Source organism: Entelurus aequoreus, linkage group LG18 (assembly GCF_033978785.1).
Source record: "Entelurus aequoreus isolate RoL-2023_Sb linkage group LG18, RoL_Eaeq_v1.1, whole genome shotgun sequence".
In the NCBI taxonomy this organism is placed as follows: domain Eukaryota; kingdom Metazoa; phylum Chordata; class Actinopteri; order Syngnathiformes; family Syngnathidae; genus Entelurus; species Entelurus aequoreus.
The window spans coordinates 26,966,896-26,979,756 of record NC_084748.1 but is presented as its reverse complement, the minus strand read 5'-3'; the positions used below and the strand labels follow the sequence as shown (position 1 = coordinate 26,979,756).

At 39.7% G+C, this 12,861-nt stretch overlaps 1 protein-coding gene across 2 annotated transcripts in view; it reads left to right on the top strand.

Moving 5' to 3' along the window:
* The window catches only part of gstcd (glutathione S-transferase, C-terminal domain containing), a 143,964-nt gene that overhangs the window by 13,291 nt on the left and 117,812 nt on the right, over positions 1-12,861 (top strand). For both annotated transcript variants that reach the window (XR_009821860.1, XM_062026825.1), the window contains exon 3: positions 4,806-5,075. Coding sequence is in view for 1 of the 2 variants with exons in the window: in XM_062026825.1 (XP_061882809.1) it covers positions 4,806-5,075 (270 nt within the window). In the remaining variant the exon portion in view is untranslated. The remainder of the gene's footprint in view (positions 1-4,805; positions 5,076-12,861) is intronic.

The following is a 12,861-nucleotide window of genomic DNA, read 5'->3' as shown; positions in this document are numbered from 1 at the left end:
AGGAGGCGGGAGTCATTTAATGACTCATATTTGACCCGGCGGAAGTGCCAAGCATGCGCTAATTATTTTGCGAAACGAATTTGACCCGGCTGTAATTCTAGGCAGGCGAATACTATATTCCCGGCGCCAATTCAAGGAAATACGGTATTTGTCATACAAATGTAAAAATAATTTAACCTTTGTAAAATATAAAAAAAACTACACAATATGTTAATTTTGATCAGGGCTGCAATGATTAATCAATTAATTTGATTAGAAAACAATGTTAGATAAAAATCATGTTGCTTCGATTAATAGTTGAATGCAGGGCTCTGCAATGGGTTAGAAAAATTTGGCCGGGGGCCAGGCTGTATATATACATATATACACATACATATATATATTCCTTGCACACTAATTAACTGAAAGAGCGTGCACTTGCTGCGGCTCGAGCGCGATGATGTCACGTTATTGATGGGAAAATGCATTTTTAGACAATATGATTTGCCTGAGTGGCTAGGAGACACCAAGAGTAACAGGCGGTAGGAAATGGATTTGAAAGGACAGATTAAAACAAAAACAAAAAAAAACATGGGACTTCCCGCGGGCCAGATTTTGGATGCTGGCGTGCCGTAGTTTGAGGACCCCTGGTTTAATGAGTGTAACTATGGCTGTAGCTGTTTAGTAATCAAGTAATTTATAAGTTAGTTTGTTCGATCCATCGAGTAATCGGATAAGATCCACATTATAGCCTCAACGCGTAGTTTCCTGTTTTTATATAATAAATGCACATTATCAATATTTCAATAGCATTTTAAAGGCCTACTGAAATGATTTTTTTTTATTTAAACGGGAATAGCAGATCCATTCTATGTGTCATACTTGATCATTTTGCGATATTGCCATATTTTTGCTGAAAGGATTTAGTAGAGAAAATCGACGATAAAGTTCGCAACTTTTGCTCGCTGATAAAAAAAAAGCCTTGCCTGTACCGGAAGTAGCGTGACGTCACAAGAGCTAGTATTCCTCACAATTCCCCATTGTTTACAATGGAGCGAGAGAGATTCGGACAGAGAAAGTGACGATTACCCCATTAATTTGAGCGAGGATGAAAGATTCGTAGATGAGGAACGTTACAGTGAAGGACTTGAGAGGCAGTGATGGACGTATCTTTTTTCGCTCTGACCGTAACTTAGGTACAAGCTGGCTCATTGGATTCCACACCCTCCTTTTTCTATTGTGGATCACGGATTTGTATTTTAAACCACCTCGGAAACTATATCCTCTTGAAAATGAGAGTTGAGCACGCGAAATGGACATTTAAAGTGACTTTTATCTCCAAGACAATACATCGGTGACACACTTAGCTACTGAGCTAACGTGTTAGCATCGTTCTCAAATGAAGATAGAAACAAAATAAATAAACCCCTGACTGGAAGGATAGACAGAAGACCAACAATAATATTAAACATTGTACATGTAACTACACGGTTAAAAATTCTCAGCCTGGTAAGGCTTAACTATGCTGTTGCTAACGACGCTAAGGCTAACTTAGCAACCGGACCTCACAGAACTATGTACTCTCTCCTTTTTCTATTGTGGATCACGGATTTGTATTTTAAACCACCTCGGATACTATATCCTCTTGAAAATGAGTCGAGAACGCGAAATGGGCATTCAGTGCCTTTTATCTCCACGACAATAAATCGGTGAAACGCTTTAGCTACGAGCTAACGTGATAGCATCGGGCTTTAACTGCATATAGAAACAAAAAAAATAAACCCCTGACTGGAAGGATAGATAGAAAATCAACAATACTATTAAACCGTGGACATGTAAATACACGGTTAATGCTTTCCAGGCTGGCGAAGGTTAACAATGCTGTGCTAACGACGCCATTGAAGCTAACTTAGCAACTTAGCAACCGGACCGCACAGAGCTATGCTAAAAACATTAGCTCTCCACCTACGGCAGCCAGCCCTCATCTGCTCATCAACACCCGTGCTCACCTGCGTTCCAGCAGAAGGACGAAGGACTTCACCCGATGCGTTTGGCGCCCCGGAGACGTAGGAAGTCAAGGTGAGGTCGCCAGCTAGCGCGTCTGCTCTCCAACAAAGTCCTCCTGGTTGTGTTGCTGTAGTCCGCTGCTAATACACCGATCCCACCTACAACTGTCTTCTTTGCAGCCTTCATTGTTCATTAAACAAATTGCAAAAGATGTCCAGAATACTGTGGAATTATGAAATGAAAACAGAGCTTTTTGTATAGGATTCTACGGGGTACCATAACTTCCGTTATACTGACTACGTCACGCGCATACGTCATCATACCGCGACGTTTCAGCCGGATATTTCCCGGGAAATTTTAAATGTCACTTTATAAGTTAACCCGGCCGTATTGGCATGTGTTGCAATGTTAAGATTTCATCATTGATATATAAACTATCAGACTGCGTGGTCGGTAGTAGTGGGTTTCAGTAGGCCTTTAACATAAACATTTTAAAATAAATAAATAACTCAGCTGTTCGTCTCCTCACAGATCACAGCATCCATGCACCACCGCTCTCATGTGCGCTCCATTGCAGAGGCCGTGCATAAACTATCTAAGCAATTTTAAAGTTCTGGGCACTCTATAATTTTTTATCAGTTACACTCATTAAACGATTAATCGAAGCAACAGAATGTGAATTGAAGCTTTTTTTCTCATCATATGAGTTGATTTGATCGATAATTCATTGCAGCCTTAAGTGTAAATAATTAAAAGGGATCAAATCCACAGTGCCTTGAACTTTGAATATGCTGACATTTGTTTCTGTACAGCCGCTGCAATAGAGCACAGATGAGAGTGGTGATATGTCGGTGCCGTGATCTGTGTTTTAATTAATGCACTAGGGCTGTCAAATTTAACGAGTTAGAGCATGTGATTAATCACAAAAAAATATCGCATCAACATGTATCAACACTGATTAATCACCCAATTTATTTTGCTCTTTTAATGGTTACCTAAACGGCAGCCATGCATACAATATACAGTCAAAAGTTTACATACCCCTGTAAAGAACATAATGTCATGGCTGTCTTGAGTTTCCAATCATTTCTCCAACTCTTATTTTTTTGTGATTGGAGCACATACTTGTTGGTCACAAAAAACATCCATGAAGTTTGGTTCTTTTATGAATTTATTATGGGTCTACTGAAAATGTGACCAAATCTGCTGGGTCAAAAGTATACATACAGCAATGTTCATATTTGGTTACATGTCCCTTGGGAAGTTTCACTGCAATAAGGCGCTTTTGGTAGCCATCCACAAGCTTCTGGTTGGATTTTGACCACTCCTCTTGACAAAATTGGTGCAGTTCAGCTAAATTTGTTGGTTTTCTTACATAGACTTGTTTCTTCAACATTGTCCACATGTTTAAGTCAGGACATTGGGAAGACCATTCTAAAACCTTAATTCTAGCCTGATTTAGCCATTCCTTTACCACTTCTGACATGTGTTTGGGGTCATTGTCCTGTTGGAACACCCAACTGCACCCAAGACCCAACCTCCGGGCTGATGAAGTGTATGTAAACTTTTGACCACGACTGTATATGCATGGTATGCATTGCATGGTCAATATATACGCCAGTGCAATGATGAGTGAGGAGACTCCCACTGGTGTGCTCTGTGACACATACCGCTTCAAAATACACATTTAAGATAATACTGTTGACAAGTTTTGAGCAAATAAATTATGTGTTTTGTGAAACACTTGAAAATAAATGTTTGTGTGTGACATTCTGACATAAAAATTGCATTTGTGGCAACGCGGGCGCGGCACCGCTGCTGCCCACTGCTCTCCTCACCTCCCAGGGGGTGAACAAGGAGATGGGTCAAATGCAGAGGACAAATTTCACCACACCTAGTGTGTGTGTGACAATCATTGGTACTTTTAACTTAACTTAACTTTAAATATCGGGGTATTTTTTAAAGTTAATTTAAATTGCAAGTAATTCACTGTAATTCATCAAAATTAATAATAATTCAAAAGTGTGATTAATATGATTAAAAATTAAATTATTTGACAGCACTATAATGCACACCTAAATGCAGTTTCAATGTTGGAAAAAAGAAGGTTAAGGCAAGCACAAAAAGTGTTGTATTTATCAAATACATTCTTTAAAGCACACAATGAGACTGTAACGTGAGATTTCTCAGACTGCTCGATTAATTAACAAGTGAGGAAATGTGATGCTTTAGTGTCCATTGCTAACCGTTAAAAAAATACCACAAAAGAACACAGAAAGATCAAAACGGCTATACAAACATTTTGATGCTCGTTGAACTTTTAGCACCTTATGCTGAGGTCATGATTCCTGAAGCTTTATGCGACCCCAGAGATGTACTTTCACAAAAATGTGGTGTTCATTCTGAATTGTACGACCTCAAGCGCTTCTCAATCACATTCAATAGTATACTGTATGTTTTTCGTCTGGGTCGTCAGCATTAACCTCCATTTCACCCTCCAGCCGTCACCAACTATTCCTCCACGTTGGGAATGAGCCAAAGTTCCCACAACGAGGCTCTTAGAAGTCAGCTGTGCTCCAGTGGTTTCCAGTTTCACATTGGGCCTAGCATGTCTCCTCTGGACGGCCGCTGTCGCGCGGAGACACAACTGTTTCTTTCCATGGCGGCTCACTTATCATATCACTAAGCGCTAACATTATCACTGCTGCTCTGATCATGTGTCTTTTTTTTAGTCACTCCTGCCTCCTTGCCCACCTGCGGGTCATGTTTTGATGAACTCTGCTCATGAGTCCTTTTTTTTTTGCTTCTTTCTTTGATAGTCTTCCCTTCCGGCTCCTGCTGCCAGCACTCTGCACCACATCCCCCACCTGCTGCGCTGGTACAGCCGCGTTCAGGAGGTACCCGGGCTACTGCGGGCTGCAAAAGCCTGCGGGATAGCGCTGGTCAGCCCTGAGGCTCTGGCATCTTGCACAGCGGGGCCGCCACAGCCGGTCGAGGGCAACCCACCAAGTCAACTAGAGCATGAAGAGGAGACGACCACACAGCTCCCTTTTGTTGGCGGTCCCCGGCCCACCATGACCAAACTCAAAGTAAAACACTTTCACATTTACACTATAGTATTAAATAAGCGACTTTTAAATTCAGTCTTTGTTTAAGAAATCATTTGATGACTGACTATATGCAATCGAGCTTAAAATAGTGTACTTTTAAGGGGGTGCTGTTGTCCTAAGTGTCTACAGAAGAACAGTACATTCTTATCTATATGACACTGGAATGAAACTTTAAAGAGAGATTCTTCTATTTCAGTAAAACATTTTAAAAGAACATAATTACTTTTTTTCTTATTATTGATCAAGAAAATGACCAGCCTAATTTCTGTGGTTGTTTTTTTTTTCAAGTCATACTGCATTCCAGATAGCTAAGAAGTACTGTAGTAAATATCCCATATGGAGCAAGCTCAAAGTAAAAAACAAACAAACCCTGAGTGACATCTGTTAAGGCAGGGGTGTCCAAAGTGCGGCCCGGGGCCATTTGCGGCCCGCAGCTAATAGTTTACCGGCCCGCCACACATTCTGGAAATACTATTGTAAAAATAAAAAAGAACATTAAAAAAAGTGGAATGAGGTGAAATCTAATGAGAAAAAGTTGAATGTTGACACAAAAGCTGCCATGCGGGCTGTTTTTTTTTCTTTTGTCTTACTTCATTTTTCTTTTTTTGCCATTGCTCAAAAAAAAAAAAAAGACAAAAAATCCATGTTATAATGAATTATTTTCAGGGCTCCAATTACTTCAAATATTTCACTTTAATATATTTTATGTGGTAAATATTGCATATATTGTGTAGTAGCCATATAAAAACATCAAAGTTTTCTTTGACAAAAGCACATAAAACAAACAAAATAATAGTTCCAGCATAAAATCCGTCAGCCATAAAACTTTTTTTTAAATTTGTATTACTTTATATCAACTTGAAGTTGATACAGAGATTTACTGTAAGCGTTAAATAATTTTAAAAAAAAATGTAATCTGACTTATTTTTAACATTTTAATGACTGAGACCCTTTATGGTCCCCGGGACCCTAAAGGTAAAATAAAAAAAAAAGCATATATTTTGTTATGGTTTGAAAATGAAAAATATCAAAATGGCCCCCACATGCTTTAATTTTTCCGTGTGCGGCCCTCAGTGGGAAAAGTTTGGACACCCCTGTGTTAAGGTAATAGAACTATACATCCCCATACTATCACAGATGCTGGCTTTTGAACTTTGCGCCTAGAACAGTCTGGATGGTTCTTTTCCTCTTTGGTCCGGAGGACACGACGTCCACAGTTTTCAAAAACAATTTGAAATGTTGACTTGTCAGACCACAGAACACTTTTCCACTTTGCATCAGTCCATCTTAGATGAGCTCAGGCCAGCGAAGCCGGCGGCGTTTCTGGGTGTTGTTGATAAATGGCTTTGGCTTTGCATAGTAGAGTTTTAACTTGCACTTACAGATGTAGCGACAAACTGTAGTTACTGACAGTGATTTTCTGAAGTGTTCCTGAGCCCATGTGGTGATATCCTTTACACACTGATGTCGGTTTTTGATGCAGTACCGCCTGAGGGATCGGAGGTCACCGGCATTCAATGTGCAGTGATTTCTGCAGATTCTCTGAACCTTTTGATGATATTACGGACCGTAGATGGTGAAATCCCTAAATTCCTTGCAATAGCTTGTTGAGAAATGTTGTTCTTAAACTTTTGGACAATTTGCTCAAGCATTTTGTTGACAAAGTGGTGACCCTCGCCCCATCCTTGTTTGTGAATGACTGAGCATTTCATGGAAGCTGCCTTTATACCCAATCATGGAACCCACCTGCTCCCAATTAGCTTGTTCAACTGTGGGATGTTCCAAATAAGTGTTTGATGAGCATTCCTTAACTTTCTCAGTCTTTTTTGCCACTTGTGCCAGCTTTTTAGAAACATGTGTCAGGCATCAAATTCCAAATGAGCTAATATTTGCAAAAAATAACAAAGTTTACCAGTTCGAACGTTAAGTATCTTGTCTTTGCAGTCTATTCAATTGAATATAGGTTGAAAAGGATTTGAAAATCATTGTATTCTGTTTTTATTTACGATTTATACAACGTGCCAACTTCACTGGTTTTAGGTTTTGTAGAATGGGTTCAGCCATTGTTATCAATGTCCCCTTTCCTAACCAGAGGGTGAAAATGTTTAAGTTGTCAATATTACAACAATAGCCGTCCACTTCATGATACATGGAGGATAGCTGACGGGAGGGTGATTTTGATGAGTTAAAACCTTGAAAAAATTAATGTATACCCAACTTTATTTAGTTCAGGGATTGGAAACTCGCGTCTCTTCAGCTTCCTTGTTGTGATTTCCCTTGGATTACATTTTTTGAAAATAAAAAAATAATATTATTTTCATATGAAGCCGTGAATGTGTCCTGACTCCTGACTGAAGGACAAAAAGAAGGGGGTAGCCGGTGTTTTAATGCAGTAGCCATGAATACATCCCAAAAAATAAAAATCTCAGAAGATAACGGAGGGTTTAATTCTGAAGGGACAATTTCTTTGCCTGTAAAATTGAAAAACCTTTAAAAGATTTTTTAGCTGTGTTTTGAGTCTTCAGACTATATTTCTTTAGTGTAAGAGGTGGCAAAGTAGCTCTTTTGACTGTAACGGTTGCCGACCCTGATCTACTGTAGATCTTCACCAAAATCTTTCATAGCTCAAATGCACCATCAAGTCAAAATGATGCCGTGAAAAAGATCATTAACACAACAAAGCTGGAGGTGGCCTAAAAAGGCTGTTGCACTTCCATTTTATGCTTCATTAGCTGATTATCTCTGCAAAAATAAGTTCAAACGCGGCTGATCATTTATACATCTCGCATTTATTACCATCTTTTATTTCCACCGACGCAGACGTTTCGTACCTTCAAGGATGACTCTCTAATCTTATGTTTTGGCTCCAGGCAGCCTTTCTTAATTGTAGAACGGTTCCTCCCTCTGGCAGCGCTCCACATGAAGTGCTTTCAGTCGTCAAATTAACATTTTAAGAGGGCTGTATTTATGGGTGCATTTTTTTTTTTTTTAACGACTGAGATTTTTTATTTTTTTTTAACCAGCTGATAAAAATGACATTTCATAATAGAAGAATACAACGTGCACATGTACTTGTTATTCTGCGCACGGTGCACATTCAGCCGGCCCCTGATTTTATATGCAGTAAAAACAATCCATTCCAAAAGACGAGAAATAAAAGTTTTGCAGGCAACCTGAAGTGGAGGTCATAAAATGCTATAAACATAACATTGTATTGTTTAAATGACAGCAGCTGTTTTAGGAATAACGACCACAGCACTTACAGTATGCCTTTTCCTGCTGCATGGTAACTATCTATCGCGAAACCTGGCTTGACTCTCTTGGCGCATTTTCACTAGCAAAAGGCAGGCACTATTTGATGGTATAACTGACAAGAATAAACATTAACTTAGCCTGTTGCTTTACCATACTGCTGGATTGTGCGTTATTATTATACTCCATTGCCTCTCCACTTTGCTGCAGTGCTCCGTTTTGTTGCTGCCCTCAGTCTACTCTTGGATTAAAGCACATGCATAGGTGAGATCGGCCGATATTAACTGTAAATTTGTCAATGTATTTATTTTGAGTGATGTTGACAGTTTAGCAATAGCAACACAATATTTAAACTTGTCCCTCATTCTCTTTTATTGCATACAATTATTTGAGCAGAACAAAATCAACACTACTTTAAGAAGGGGAACCGGAGGGTGTGTTCCAAGTATCGTGGGATCACACTCCTCAGCCTTCCCGGTAAGGTCTAGTCAGGTGTACTGGAGAGGAGGCTACGCCGGATAGTTGAACCTCGGATTCAAGAGGAACAGTGTCCTGGTCGTGGAACGGTGGACCAGCTCTATACTCTCGGCAGGGTCCTTGAGGGTGCATGGGAGTTTGCCCAACCAGTCTACATGTGCTTTGTGGACTTGGAGAAGGCATTTGACCGTGTCCCTTGGGAAGTCCTGTGGGGAGTGCTCAGAGTATGGGGTATTGGACTGTCTGATTGTGGCGGTCCGCTCCCTGTACGATCAGTGTCAGAGCTTGGTCCGCATTGCCGGCAGTAAGTCGGACCCGTTTCCAGTGAGGGTTGGACTCCGCCAAGGCTGCCCTTTGTCACCGATTCTGTTCATGACTTTTATGGACAGAATTCCTAGGTGCAGTCAGGGCGTTGAGGGGATCCGGTTTGGTGGATGCAGGATTAATTCGCTGCTTTTTGCAGATGATGTGGTCCTGATGGCTTCAACTGGCCAGGATCTTCAGCTCTCACTGGATCGGTTCGCAGAAGAGTGTGAAGCGACTGGGATGAGAATCAGAACTTTCGAGTCCATGGTTCTCGCCCGGAAAAGGGTGGAGTGCCATCTACGGGTTGGGGAGGAGACCCTCCCCCATGTGGAGGAGTTCAAGTACCTCGGAGTCTTGTTCACGAATGAGGGAAGAGTGGATCATGAGATCGACAGGCGGATAGGTGCGGCGTCTTCAGAAATGCGGACGCTGTATAAATCCGATGTGGTAAAAAAGGAGCTGAGTCGGAAGGCAAAGCTCTTAATTTACCGGTCGATCTACGTTCCTATCCTCACCTATGGTCATGAGCTTTGGGTTATGACCGAAAGGATAAGATCACGGGTACAAGCGGCCGAAATGAGTTTCCTCCGCCGGGTGGCGGGGCTCTCCCTTAGAGACAGGGTGAGAAGCTCTGTCATCCGGGAGGAGCTCAGAGTAAAGCCACTGCTCCTCCACATCGAGAGGAGCCAGATGAGGTGGTTTGGGCATCTGGTCAGGATCTGCCCTTGTTTAGGGCACGTCCGACCGGTAGGAGGCCACGGGAAAGACCCAGGACACGTTGGGAAGACGCCCGGCTTGCCTGGGAACGCCTTGGAATCCCTTGGCAGGAGCTGGACAAAGTGGCTGGGGAGAGGGAAGTCTGGGCTTCCTTGCTGAGGCTGCTGCCCCCGCGACCCGACCTCGGATAAGCGGAAGAAGATGGATGGATGGATGGATGAAAATCAATACTACGCAATAACTAAAGAAAATATCAAAATATGATCTACAACTCATGTAAATCTTTTGATTTTTGCCCTCGAGGTCCAGGGAATTGGTCCCTGAGTTTGTAAACCATAACAAAAATAAAACATTTTTGGGAGAAAATAAAAATATTGACCTTATCACTTTATTGACAATCATATACTTATACTACCTTTGGTATCAGTATCATCCTCTCTCTATACTCTTATTGATATACGTTTTATTTTCCTGTTATTGGCTGCTTACTTTCAATGCGGTTCCATCTACACTTCTTAAAGTTTACTGAGCCCTTATTTCTAGGTTTTGCTATTAGATTTTGTTTTGTTTAGTCTTTATTTGAAGGGACAATGTACAGAAACATTAAGCTCAAAGACAGATATGTTCTGTACCAGATTATAACTAAATAGCTAATTTCCATCTGCAGTCCCTGGCTACCTAAATTAAAGGGATACAAAAATCATGCAATAAAATTATGACAATAAAAACATACACAAGTATTAAGAAAAAAGTCATAAAATGCCCTTTCATGGACACATACTTAATATACAATACAACCACACCTCATTTACATCATCACACAAAGACAATACATGCTTTTGTTCACATCTGTCATCATTTGTAAAAACAACCATGATTTTAACACACACACCTCACAATTTACAATAAAAATGCTCTCATGGATAAATATAATACACATTAGGTTGATGTGTCAAACATAATGCCCATCTTAGTGACCGTGTGAGCAGCTTTGATTGCTCCAAAGCCACTTTTTAACTTCAATTGTGAATGAAGAGTAATCTGTTAGACTTTTCAAGTTTGTTGTGAGGTCGTTCCATTCCTTTATGGCTTTATATGAAAAGGCTGATTGTGCAAAAGAGGTTTTACATCTGGGTATGCTACACTGCCCCCTGGTGGAGGCTCGTGTGTTTCTAGTTGTCACAGCAGATGTAAACTGGACAAAGTGCTTAAGTGGCACTGGTGCAGTGTTATTTAAGATTCGATGGTCCATTCGTATTGATGCTAATCTTTGAATGTTAGCTAAATTTAACAATCTATATTTTTGGAGAACTAAACAATGATGGTGGTGTTGTGGTTTTCGGTCAAGGATTTTGAGGGATTGTTTGTGCAAAGTTTCCAATGGCCTCAGTGTCATTTTGCTTGCCTGCGACCAACATGTTATACAATAATAAAAGCGAGACATAATCATTGCATTAAAATAAGTTTGAGCTGCCTCCAGTGTTAATAAATTCCTGATACATTTGAACGTTTTTATGTTGTATTTAAGACTCTGGCACATCTGTTTGATATGTTTTTTAAAGCCAAGTGTTGGCTCCAAAATGACACCCAGGTAACGATATTCACTAACATTTTGTATTATTTCCTTATTAACCGTTATATTTGGAAAGGATGACATTTTATATTTGTTTACAAAATACATTGTTGCAGTTTTCTTAATGTTTAATGTAAGACAAGAGTCATGTAGCCATCTTGCCACCTTCTCCATGGCTGCTGGAAGTTTTCTGGCAACCGTTTCAGCGTCCTTTCCCCAAGTATAAATAACCGTGTCATCTGCATACATCTGGATATTTACATCCTCACATACAGATGGCAGGTCATTTATATACATGGAGAAAAGAAGAGGGCCGATATTAGAGCCTTGTGGCAGGCCAATATCAGTAGCAGTGAGACTGGATGTTGTGTTATCAATACGGACACATTGGGTCCGACCAGATAGATATGACATAATCCAGGCCAGAGTATCTGTCGACAGTTTAAAAGATGTTAATTTTGTAAGTAACGTGGGGTGACTGACTGTATCGAATGCCTTGCGAAGGTCTAAGAATATTGCTCCAACTACACCTCCATTATCAAGGTTTTGTTTGATTGTTTCTAGTAGAAGGCAACATGCAGTTTCGGTCGAGTGATTAGCTATTAGCATGCCGGTTCATGGCTTCTCCCTTTTCGTACCATAGCCGTTTTATCCCATTTGTTTATTCTCTATTTGTAACAGAACAGTGAATAAATGAGTAAATAAATTAATATACAATAAGTAAATAAACAAATATTAAATAAAAAAATAAATATTAGACATAAAAACGTATACACAATAATTAAGTTCTCATAATCAAGTAATTTATGATTCACCTAGGAGATGAATGAGATCATCTATTTTTGTTATTAAAAGGCCCAAGATGTTTTTCATAATTCTTCTTCTTTGTACTTTGTGAACACTTGTAGTTTGAACAGTTTCTTGAACTGAATTATATTAGTACTTAATCATTCCATATTTAAATACCGCGCACTGATGTGCTAAATGTTTTAAGTGTTGTACGTGCATACAAATGTTTTAAATTCGATTTTCCTCTGAAGTTATATTTCTCCTCTTTTGTTAAGAGAATTGTTGTACATTCTTGGGTAGCAGGTTATAGTTTGCTTTGTACATAATTTTAGTTGTTTGCAAGTGCACCGAGTTGTTGAGTTTCAATATTTTGATTCAATAAATAAAGGGTTTGTATGTTCTCTACATCCAACATTATGTATTGTTCTACTTGATCTTCACCGTAGTTATTTCCCCATATTTTTACACAATAACTCTAATATGGTAACACTTCGCGAGCAGTAGAGAATATGGAGTGATTTTTGATCCAGAACATATTTTGCTTTATTCATTATTGATGTGTTTCTTGCTACTTTATGTTGTATATTTTTTACATGAGGTTTCCATTTCATTTTGTCAGCTATAATTACACCCCAAAATGTCTTTTATTTT